This window comes from Mobula birostris, chromosome 19, assembly GCF_030028105.1.
Source record: "Mobula birostris isolate sMobBir1 chromosome 19, sMobBir1.hap1, whole genome shotgun sequence".
NCBI classification, from domain to species: domain Eukaryota; kingdom Metazoa; phylum Chordata; class Chondrichthyes; order Myliobatiformes; family Myliobatidae; genus Mobula; species Mobula birostris.
In genome coordinates, this window is record NC_092388.1 from 39,665,306 (window position 1) to 39,678,196 (window position 12,891).

The 12,891-nt window shown below is 37.4% G+C and overlaps 1 protein-coding gene across 5 annotated transcripts in view; it reads right to left on the reverse strand.

Annotated features, from left to right (window-relative positions):
• Positions 1 to 12,891, reverse strand: part of LOC140212531 (solute carrier family 12 member 7-like) — a 266,651-nt gene that overhangs the window by 59,135 nt on the left and 194,625 nt on the right. For all 5 annotated transcript variants that reach the window (XM_072283464.1, XM_072283466.1, XM_072283465.1 and 2 more), the window contains 4 exons: positions 10,983 to 11,129; positions 4,903 to 4,957; positions 2,609 to 2,739; positions 988 to 1,229 (listed from right to left, as the gene is read on the reverse strand). In XM_072283464.1, the coding sequence (XP_072139565.1) occupies positions 988 to 1,229; positions 2,609 to 2,739; positions 4,903 to 4,957; positions 10,983 to 11,129 (575 nt within the window). The remainder of the gene's footprint in view (positions 1 to 987; positions 1,230 to 2,608; positions 2,740 to 4,902; positions 4,958 to 10,982; positions 11,130 to 12,891) is intronic.

Here is a 12,891-nt window from a genome sequence, read left to right on the forward strand (position 1 = left end):
ATCAGATTTGGAACTGTATTGCAATGTTAAAAAATCAGCAAATCATATAATACAGATTTTTGGTGCTAAAGGAGGAAATTCAGCCCACTATGCCATTATTGGGAAGTAATAGACTTAAAGGTTACGTCCATAGAGATGCATATCATGGACAAGGACCCTTAGATCCACTGACTCCACCACAATCACCATTTACACTAATCCCAATTTTTAAAAATCTCCACATTCTCATCAACTGCCCGCACTCACTCATACACAAGGGACAATTCGCAATGATTTATTTACAACCCACACAATTTGGGATGTGGGAGGAAACCAGAGCACTGGAAGAAAATTATGCTCCCAGTGAGAATGTACAAATTCCACATAGTCCCTGAGGTCAGGATTGAAACTCTTCTCTCTGGCACTGATTTATTAGCTGCATCATAGTGCGACCAGCTTTTGGCCCAAGGCCTTGTGGTATTAAAAACAGGTAAAAGGAAAAAGAAGAATTTCATTCAAACCTCATATTTGCCCTTATTGAATAAAGAATTCGAGTAAAATTAAAAATAGTGGAAAATGACACCGGCAACAGCTACCAGTTGGAGAAGGGAGAAGAGGGAAGGAATTAAATTATGAGAACAGGTTCCAGGGACTAGTGGAACTACTTAAAGTTGATTCAGGGGTAAGATGATGGTGAAAAGATTTCAAACAGGGGCATAATGTTTAAAATTACAGTTAGAACCATCAGGGTGATATCGCAAAACATAATTTCAGAAATAGAGAAATATAAAACTGTTGTCGCTTAAAAGCTGTTCAAAACTGATGCATTTTTTAGTGATGGTTGGGAAACAGCAGATAAATGGAATGGAGGTTACTATGTAGGAGAAAATACTTATTTCTCAGCTGTATTATTTAAAAAATTGTTATTTATTTATCACTCAAAAAAAAATGAAACTCATGAAGAATCCTTGAAACTGTCCCCTTTAAATGACAGTTGTATTTACTTACGGGAAGTCTGGCGGACTGAAGCCACTTTTGATGACCCCTGCATAGATAGAGAAGATGGAAAGGATGACGCAGGCCAGGAAAACAAGAGCCAGTTTGTTGACGTACTTGACTCCTACAAATACCACTGTGGCCATCAGAGCGATTGTACACGTGCCATAAACTCTCATGTTATTCAGCATGGCCTGGGTTTCTTGAGCGGGATCTTCTGCTTTGAATATAGCTGCACTTGGAACAATGTAGGTCTAGAAGGAAAATTTGTGCATTTAGACCTAGAAAACCTAATGAATCACTATTCAATAATGTACAAAAATTTGGCAACATCCAGAGGATTTCAGGTTGTAATTTACAACTTTTACAAATCTATCTGCACTAAACTATCCCTTGTGAACACAAATTCATATTGAGTACAGTTCCACATGCACTAATTTTTTTTTTCTTTAAATGTGGGCACTGAACTCAGGAGTCATCAGATTAATCAGACAGACTGATGTTAACACTATTCCAGCAGGACAATAGTAGAGAGGTGGATAAGGTCACTGGAAATAACCAAAGGGATAAATGGATAGCACAACCTCAATGATGGAACAAATAGACAGTCATTTCCTGTACTCCACTGCACCTGCAAACCATGCAAACAATTATGAAGGGAGATTAACGAACGTGGAAACCCCTCATTGCTCTAACTGACTAGTGAGAAACAGAGACTTGTGGAAACTGTAGTATATTGATTCTGTTTAAGAGAGGCATTGCCCGTGTGGTGTAGATAGCACAGAACTGTGCAGTGTGTGGGAACTGATGAGACAAAGATAAGGAGAGCAAAGTTTTTGATGTGCTGAAATTAAGAGTGCAAAATCAAAGACGTTGACTAGGGGATTATTAGTATATAATGAAACAAACAGGATGAACAATGGGAGAACTTTGCTGTTTCTTGATAAAGAACAGCCTCCTAATGAATAAAATGAATGCATGACATTGAAATATGTAATTACTGGGAAAGCAATTTTGTTAGACTATCATTAGTTACAGAGGAGTACATCTTGCATTCAAATAGCAAACTCATGCTTCGATGTCAACTTGGATAGAATACACTGAAGTTTTGAAAATTAGGCTCAGAAATATATATATTTTTTAAAGTAAAAATCAGAAAAAAATTATCTTAAACAAATACAAGGCACTGAAGGTTTCATCTAACAGCCTTCAGAGGGGAAACATTGGTACAGTCCTGGTTTTGCATTCCTTTCATGGGGTTCTATACAGCTCACTCAGGACACTTTAAAAGCCAACTACATGGACACACTATATTTGGTAGATTGTATCCCAATGTGATTCAGTGCCTTCAGGATCGGATCAAGTGGATTATACTCCTATGTCAGTGGTAGCATACTCCCTTTTCAACCAAAGGTTTGACACATGCCTAGAGTTAACATACTAATTGACCACAGTCTAATCAAATAGTGGACCTAGCAGGAAGAGCTAAATAGTCTATTCTTCCTCCTGTGTAATAGTGGTGCAATACAGATACATACACACTGTGTTCATTAAAAAATGCTTTGAAAGAATTAAGATTTTAAAAAAATGTTTTGAGCGCGACTCTGCTTCAGTTGAAAGTTCAGCAACTCACCAGCAGGATCTCAATTGTTCCCAGGATGTACATGGCCCCAGCAAATGTTGTTCCCAGATAAAAGCACAGGCCTACAGCCCCTCCAAACTCTGGACCTAGGGACCTTGAAATCATGTAGTAGGATCCTCCAGCTGTGAACAAAGGGACTCAAGTAAGAGGACTGGTAATGAGAAAAAGGAGAATAGTTTTGACCAGACATAAAATGGCTCACAGTAAACAAAATATTTCAGCAGGAGCAAAATTCTAAATATACTGTCATAAGCTAGAACTTACCACTGTACAAATATTTCTTCCTAACTACTTCTGTTTTATTACAATGGTTTCAGTCAAAGAATCATTCAGTACAGAAACAGGCACTTTGGCTAAGGCAGGAAAGCTGACCAAATATCCTACATATCACATTTTGTCTCACATCTTCTCAATTCACACCCATCTTGACACTCATCAGTCAGCCACATATCAGCATAATTTCCAGTGGACAATTAACCTACCAAACTGGAACTACCCTACTGAGACAAAGACACAAACAGTTCCCTTCTACCCGCTCGCTCATCCATCTGGCAGAAACACAAACCATCCACAGGGTCCATGGCAAATTGGCTGTTTGGATTTGGAACTGACTTGCACATAGAAGACAGTGGATAGTGAATGAAGGGACTTATTTGAGCTGGATGTCTGCAATTGGTGGTGTTTCGCAGGGATCTGTGCTGGGACCTCTGCTGTTTGTGATGTATATAAATGACCAGGATGAAAATGTAGATGGATGGCTTAGCAAGCTTGCAGATGATTCCAAGACTGGTGTTATTGTGGACAGTGTAGAAGACTGGCAAAGAAAACAGCGTGTTATAGGATCAGTTGCAGATATGGGCAGAGAAATAGCAATTGGAGGTTAACCCAGATAAACGGGCGGTGTTGCACCTTGGTAGGGCAATTGCAAGGAGTCAGAACACTGTTAAGGACAAGACCTTGTTAAGGGTTTAGCCTTTAACAGTGCTGCTGGGCAGAGAGATCTTGGGGGTCCAAATTCATAGCTCCATGAACTTGGCTACACAGGTTGATAGGGTGGTTGAGACAACTTTTGGAATGCTTACTTTTATTAGTCGAGATCAAAAGTCAAGAGGCTATGTTACAAATTTATAAAACTCTGGTTAGGCCACATCTGGAGTAGTGAATACAGTTCTGGTCACCCCCACTGTAGGAAGGACACTGAGGGTTTGGAGAGGGTGCAGAAGAGGCTTACCAGGATGATACCTGGTTTAGAGCATGAGCTATCATGAAAGGCTGGACAAACCTGGGTTGTTTTCTTTCGGGGGACAGGGGCTGAGGGGAGATCTGATATGAGTTTTATAAGATAATGAGAGGCATAGACAGAGTAGACAGGGAGTTTCTTCTTCCGAGGATAGAAGTGTCTAATACCAGAGGGCATGTATTGAAGGTGAGAGCGGGTGGGTTTAAAGGGGATATGATGGGCAAGTTTTTTTACTCAGAGAGTGGTGGACGACTGGAAATATGCTGCCTGGTTTGGTGATAGAAGCCAATAGATTAGAGACTTTTAAAGACATTTAGACAGGCACATGAATGTGAGTAAGAAAAAGAGATATGGTAAGAGGGGTTAGTTTTTGGGGGGGGTGGTTTGGTTTACTTTTTAGCTGGTTTGGCACAACACTGTGGGCCGAAGAGCCTGTTCCTGTGTTGTACAACTTTAACTTCTATATTTATCCACCCTCAAATGCTATCAATTAATTTTGCATGCAATTAATTTTGATTACCAGGTAATCTATTCTTTGCTAACATTATTTGAGGAATAAATATTGGCAAGGACATTAGAAAGAATCCCCCCTTCATAGTGCAAGAGTGCAGTATTTCTATACAGGGCTTGTAAAAATACAAGTAGCAGTCTCCTTCTCCTGTATCCCAGAACATCAGTGCACCAATTTTCCTCTTCGGAAAAATATCACCGTGCACATTTAAGCATTGTTATTTGTCCTTTCTTTAATAGCATCTAAAATGAAGGTTTGAGTAAACTAAAGGGCCTGTAAATTTAGAAAATCTAATTGCTACTGTGGTTTTACCCAAATTGAGGGAACTGCATTTGACCATTAAAGAGTTTGAACAATGCTAATGGCCATTTATACACAGGCTCAAAAGCTGATAACATTTGAGACGTATTTCCAAAATAAACACTCAATAAAAATCACTTAGCCAACAGGTGATACCACAGCAGAAATAAGGTATTTATATTGTGTAAAAATCCTTTTCAGGGAGATGTCACTTTATAAGTAGGGTTTATTTACCTGGCACCACACCATTTGTTGCTATGGCACTCATCGATATTGTGGTTAGCAAGGTCTGTGGAGAAAAACCAGGTGAAAATTAACTTGACAGTAAGGAAAGATATACAGAAATCTTCAAGATTACCAGTCTTTGTTAATGTTGTCTCTAATGCATTGCTCTCTTTATAAAATAAAAGCAATATTGATTCTTATGGTACAAAGATAAACAATGAAACCAACATTAATGAATTTTAACTTAATTATTTTTGAGATGTTTTGTGTCTGTGAACCAATCCCCAGTACTGTTTGTTCATCTTTTGCACAGCACCTTAATGAAGATTTTCTAGAAGTCCAAATACACCACGTTCCCCCTAACTAATTTTTCTACTTACAACTTTGAAAAATTTTACTTGTCAAACAATTTCCCTTTCCTAAATCCATATTGACTTTGCCTACCCCTTCATTATTTTTTTAAATGCTATTATCAATTCATTGATATTAGTGTCCAATATTTTTCCTACTTAGGCAGGATAACTCACTTGTACTTCCCCACTTGATTTCATTCCATTCTGAAATATTAGAGTTCTATCAGTAATCTGCCAAATGATAAGAAACATTCTAGAAGCTACGGAATTTTGTAAGGCGGTAACCACTACATTCTCTATCTCCATTACCACTTTCTTTTAAACTCAAGGAAGAAAGGAATTCACTGGCTTTCCTTATTAATGACTTGTATATTTTTTAAATTAATGGTAATTTCTTTTAGCTTTTCACTCTAGGCTTGTTGCTCTCCATTATGTTCTTGAGTTTATCTGTATTTCACAAGTTGCTTGTTTTATTTCTCTGCCAATTTCTGTTCCCCAACATAATTTTAACTGTTTCTTTCTGTAAAGGATCCACATTAAATTTTATTAGTATTTCCTTTATAACAATCTATTTAAAGGGTTTTTAAATGTTTTATCTTACTTGGCAGTTTACTCTCATTTTTGACTTTCCCTGTTCTTATCAATTTTTTGGTTCTCCTTTGTGAAGTTCTGAAAAGTTCCCAATCCTCAGGCTTACTCCTCTTTTTGGAAACATTACAGAGTTTTTGTTTGTTCCGATGCTAAAGCTATGTTTTAATTTGTTATATGCTAGCTCTTGCTTGTTGCTGTCATGCTGTTTTATGCAGTTTCTCCATCTACCACAGCTAATTCATGCCTCAACTTCATTGTTTTATTAATTTTGTGACCGTGATGAACTGAACCAAGTCAATTGCAGTCATCATGTAAAACTTAACCAATTACACTCTTTCTGAAAGGCCCCTTAACTATCGGTATTCATTAACCTTTCTCATTGTGTAATATTTAATCTAAAACAGTCCACACTCTGACCTCTTACATTACTACAGTGATGTCCAGCATAAGCTCAAGAAAAAGCATTTCATTTTCCAATGAGGCATGTGACAACCCTCAGGCAATTATATTGAATTTAACTACTTCAGGTAAACCCCTTTCTCCCCATTTCCAACATCAGCTTTTTCTTTGCTTTAAACAGCCCAAGCCCTCACCAGCTCCTTAACTTACTGATCTGGACAGTCACCTCACATATAAACTCCAGGATTTCAGCCTCCACACTATTACTTCAAACTCGGTTTGCTCATCTTTGTATAAATAGATTAAAATTCACAATGAGTACTGTATTCCTGTTATCATATGCACCTCTCAGTTTTTGATTTACACTATGCTTTACATTACCACTGTTGTTTGGTTGCCACAGGCAACTCCTACCAGATGGGCTGAAGGGCCTGTTTCTGTGCTGCAGTACTCTATGACGCTATTCAATGAAAATATTCTTTAATGCTGTGCCTAACTTAAGGGGGATGCCAATGCTTTGTTGAATTATTACCTGCAGAAAGTAAGGGAAAACATTTGTAAAAAGCTTTGAAGTCAACAGTGCAATTGAATTAATGGAATGCAATTGATTTATGATGCTATGTACTCTGACAGCTACCAGGATTTGTTAACGTATTGTGTGTAACGCTGATGAAAATGTGTTAAGTAGGTAACAGAATTTACATATTACTGTAGCATATACAATGAAAACAGCTTTCTGATCTGAATTTGTGGTGTGAGGCTTCCTAAAAATGGCAAATACTATTTGTTAGCAATTTAAAATATAATGGTTCCTATTTTCAGAGAGCTCAATAATAAATCAGCTTTGCAAATCAATTTCAAATCTTTGGCTGATTGCAGGACAAAGTTGCCCTCCGTCCCAAATCACAGCACAGCAATACCAAACCTTTATACTTGATACTTAAATTTTACACTACAGTTATATCCTTATGGTTCATATCAAGCCCTGGTCAACAGGACTCAAATTTGATCACCAGGATCTGCATCCAGTATAAACAAATATTAAAATCCTTACTGGTTTTGCTACACAATTGACAATTGTTGCCAGGACATTAACTGGAAATTATACAGAAATATATACATCGCCTTTAAAAAGCATTCATCCACCCACCCTTGGAAGTTTTCATGTTTTATTGTTTTACAACATTGAATCACAGTGGATTAAATTTGACTTTTTTTGACACTGACAAACAGAAAAAGACTCTTTTGTGTCAAAGTGAAAACAGATCTCTACAAAGTGATCTAAATTAATTAAAATATAAAAACACAAAGTAATTGATTGCATAATTACTCACCCCCTTCAAGTCAGTATTTAGTAGATGCACCTTTGGCAGCAATTACAGCCTCGAATCTATGTGGATGAGTCTCTATCAGCTTTGCTCATTTGGACACTGCAATTTTTCCCCACTCTTCTTTACAAAACTGCACACACTCTGTCAGACTGCATGGGGATCGTGAATGAAAAGTCCTTTTCAAGTCCAGCCTCAAATTCTCAATTGGATTGAGGCTGGATTCTGACTTGGCCACTCCAGGACATTAACTTTGTTGTTTTTAAGCCATTCCTATGTAGCTTTGGCTTTATGCTTGGGGTCATTGTCTTGCTGGAAAACAAATCTTCTCCCAAGTCGCAGTCTGCATCAGGTTTTCCTCCAGGATTTCCCTGTATTTTGCTGCATTCATTTTACTCTCTACCTTCTCAAGCCTTCCAGGGCCTGCTGCAGTGAAGCATCCCCACAGCATGATCCAGCCACCACCATGCTTCATGGAAGGGATGGTATGTTTTTGATAATATGCAGTATTTGGCTTATGCCAAACATAGCATTTAGTCTGATGGCTAAAAAGCTCAATTTTTCAGCTGACTCCAGAATCTCCTACATGCCTTCTGGCCAGGATTTCATGTTAATATTTTTTTTTAACCAACAATTGCTTTCTCTTTGCCACTAATCTATAAAGCAGCGACTGGTGAGGACTTAGGCAACAGCTGTTGTATGCACAGTCTCTCCCATCTTAGCCACTGAAGCTTGTAACTCCGCCAGAGTTGTCATAGGTATCTTGATGGCCTTCCTCACTAGGCCCTCCTTGCACAGTCACTCAGTTTTTGAGGACGGCCAGCTCTAGGCAGATTTACAGCTGTGCCATATTCCTTCCATTTCTTGATGATTGACTTAACTGTACTCCAAGTGGTTCAGTGATTTGGAAATTTTCTTGTATCCATCTCCTGACTTGTGCTCTTCAAAAACCTTTTCGCAGAGTTGCTTGGAATGTTCTTTTGTCTTCATTGTCTAGCATTTGCCAAGAAACTCAACAGCAGTTTGACCTTCCAGATGCAAGTGTATTGTTACTACAATCAATCGAAACACCTTGTCTTGCACACAGGTCTCCAAAAACTGATCTCCATTTAAGTAATTATGTGACTTCTAAAAATCAATTGGCTGCACCAGTTATTAAAGGGGGATAGGGGTGAATACTTATACAATCAATTATTTTGTGTTTATATTTGTAATTAATTTAGACCACTTTGCAGAGATCTGTTTTCACTTTGACATGAAAGACTCTTTTTCTGTTGATTGGTGTCAAAAAAGCCAAATTAACCTACTTTCTCTTTCAATATTTTATTAGTTTCTACATAAAAGAATACAGAGTAGGAGAACGTATATATAAAGGTCGAGAAAAATAACTGCCAATTACATTACATCTATTCATAATAACAATCTTATTACCCCATATTCATGTAGATTAGTCAGTTATATTGAAATATACTAATTTATTACAAAAAAAAATTTAACCCCTACCAAGACCGAAGCTGTTTATTAAGGAGAAAACAAGGTAAAATACATTCTCGTATAATAAAAATTAATAATAGCCAACATCTAAATTTAAACAATAAATTGAGGGTTTTGAAAGTTTTGAAAATAATTCAGAAAGGGTCCCCACAATGTTTGAAAGTCTTGGCGAGATTCAGAAATTGAACAACAAATCTTCTCCAAATCTAAGCATGACATAACATCGCATAACTATTGAGCATGAGTAGGAGGAGAAAAAACATCTTCCCATTTAAACAAAAGTGCCCTCCTAGCTACAAGAGAGCTAAAGGCCAAAATATGTAAATCTGATGTCTTCAACTTGATACCTTGTCCAGCAACAATACCGAATAGGGTCGTCGAAGGATTATGCTTAAAATTGACTTTGAAAAGTAAAGAAAAACTTTCTTCCAATATTTTCCAAGACATATATTTTTCAAGTCCAAAACATATGAATGAATGAAGCTTCCCTATTATTGCATCTATCACAGAAGAGAGATACATCCGAATAAAAATGAGATAGCTTATCTTTAGTCATATGGACTCTATGTACCACCTTAAATTATAAGGAGGAATGGTCAGCACATAGCGATGACGTATTAACCAATTTAAAAATTTCATTCCAAGTTTCCTCAGATATTGATGTCTATAACTCTTGTTCCCAGAGATTCTTAATTTTGTCTAAAGGAACATTCTTCATCTACAGTAATATACCATAAATATTAGATATTGAACCATCATAAAAAGGTGTCAAATTAAAAATTACATCTAGTAAGTTCTTATCTGAGCTTATAAGAAATGTGCATAATTGAGATCTTAGAAAGTCTCTAATTTATAGATATCTAAAGGAGTGAGTTTTGGGTAGGCTGTATTTAGCTGACAATTGCTCAAATGAAAACATATTTCCTCCAACAAACAGATCCCAAAAACATTTAACACCCAACCAGTCTCATTCTTTAAAAATTAATTCAGTCATGGAGGGTGAATAAACAGGACTAGAAAGGGAAAATCCCAATAAACCAAAATGTTTTCTAAATTGTATCCAGATCCTCAGAATATATATAACTATTAAATTATCAGTTAGTGTACTTACAAATAGAGGAAGTGAGGATCCAAGAAGAGAAATAATAGAAGATTTATTAACAGAATTAGCTTCTAAAGAAACCCATACTGGACAGTCTACACGATTAATATATCCAAAACGAAAGATATCATATATTAACTGCCCAGTAATAAAACCTAAAATTAGATAAGGCTAAACCTCCAGACTTTTTAGGTTTTTGAAGATGAATTTTATTTAAATGAGGACGTTTATTTTTCCATATATAGGAGGATAAAGCAGATTCAAGAGAGTCAAAAAAGAATTTAGGAATAAAAACGGGTAAAGCCTGAAAAAGATATATAAATTTAGGTAGAATATTCATTTTAATAGAATTAATTCATCCAATCAACGATATTGAAAGAGGTGACCAATTTAATAATAACTCTTTTACATGGTTCAATAAAGTAAAAAAGTTTTCTTCAAACAGGTATTTGTAATTCTTAGTGATTGTTACACCCAAACTACTGTATTCAGTGTTGTAAAACAATAAACCACGAAGACTTCTAAGGGGGATGGGGGGTGGGGGGGGGAATACTTTTATAGGCCTGAGATAGAGATAGAGATAGAGATAAGTTTCCATGCAGGGTGCATTCAGACAGAAAATTAATCTTAATCACAGATATTCTCTAACTTTTTTTTGCTTTTTGTACGTATAGTAAACTTTATTTATATAAAGACTGCACTTCCATTCATCAGAGTAACTATTCCCTTCAAAACTAATTACCTAAAGGTCAAGATGATTTAGAAAATGAATTTTCTGGAATTTTCTAAAATTTTCTAAAGTTTCAGTAGCTTTTGACTTACACAAGCACAGCACATGAAGACAATCCAGAAAGATCCAAAGATTCCTGCAGCACCCACAATCCACGTCATGCGCAGAAACAAGATAACGCCCAGAATATTCTGTAGACATGGCAGATAGACACCTATAAAAGTACCCATTCGAGGAGCCTGTAAGAGAGTATTAATTGCATTAGGCCTTTTGCTGAAAGGAAAATATAAAGCAACAAACAGCATCAACATCACAGCAGTTTTGGAGAAGACACAAGACTCAGTTTCCTGCGCTGAACAGTTGTCCCAACTAACATGAATGTCAAATAAAAATTCCTGTATCAAAGCAGAATAACTTGTCATAGAGGCAAGTGAGGTGACATGTGAAGTTTATTTGCCTTAAGGCAGTGGTCCCCAACCACTGGACTGCAAAGCATGTGCTACCGGGCTGTGAGGAAACAATATGATTTGGCAATATGAAACCATATGAGTCAGCTGCACCTTTCCTCATTCCCGGTCACACACACTGTTGAACTTTAACACACGTGAGGTCATCAGTGACCCAAGACGTGCAAAGGAATGGGTCTGTGACCCATTTGTGAATGTTTCCTGTAAATCTTCCATGTCAGCGCAGGAAGAGGATCAACTACTCGAGCTTGCAAATGACGGTAGGCTGAAAAATATGTTTGACATAACATCTCTGCCAGCATTCTGGATCAAAGTCAAGGCTGAATATCCTGAGATAGCCATGAAAGCACTGAAATCGTTGCTTCCATTTCCAACATATCTCTGCGAAGCAGGGTTTTCTGCAATGAATGCAACGGAAACTAAATTGCGAAATAAACCAGACATAAGGAACCCCCTTTGAGTATCGCTGTCTCCCATCACCCCTTGATGGGACCATCTTTTTGCAGGAAAACAAGCCCAGGGCTCCCACTGATTCAGCGATATTGGTGTGTTTCAATGATTTTATATGTTCATACGAGGAAAATATGCGCTGTGTGTTTAATATCCAAATGTTAATTAAAATGTTTTGATGCAATTGACTTATAATTCAGTGGTCCCCAACTTCTGGGCCTCGAAGAATGCAGCGGTGCAGTGGTAGCCAGAACACACCCAGCACATCTTTAAGAAAAAAGCCGAAATAAACAAGCTAATTGATTAAGTGCTGCCCGCATGTAAATGTCAGCTCAGATCAGAGGCGATTGTTGATTGTGTCGCCTCTGATCCGGCTTTTTTCTTAAAGATGTGCTGGGTGCGTTCTGGCCACCGCTGTACCGCTGCATTCTTCGCAGCAATGTATTGGTCCGCAGCCCGGAGGTTTGGGACCACTGTTATAATTGACTTATCACTATATTCATGCGAGGAAAATATGCGCTGTGTGTTTAATATTAAATTCATTACATAAACCCCTTTAGAGACAAAATTGACTGTATTAGCCACCTATAAGTGACTTATAGTTGACTTATCACCTATATTCTGGTTGTGTTTAACATCCCCCCCTGCCCAACAGCGGTCGGCCAATCTGCAAGAATATTGTCAATATTAAACTGGTCCGTGGTGCAAAAAAGTTTGGGGACCCCTGCCTTAAGGTGCTCCAGGTGCTGCTGAGATTACTCAAAGGAATGTACACTTATATTGTATCTTTCAGGTCTGCAGATGCTACAGTCTTTACAGCAACAAAGATCTTTTGAAACATAATCACAAATCATGTTGTAAACACAAAAGTCAATGAACATTCAGCAACATCACACAAATAACAGTGAAATGATGACTAGATTAATTCTCCTCCCCACTCCCACACCAAATCTTGACTCAATTTAAATTTACTTATTGTGATACAACGCAGAATAGACCCTTCTGGCCTCTTCAGCCACACTGCCCAGCAATCCCCTGATTTAATCTGAGCCTAAACAATGGGCAATTTACAACGACCAATTAA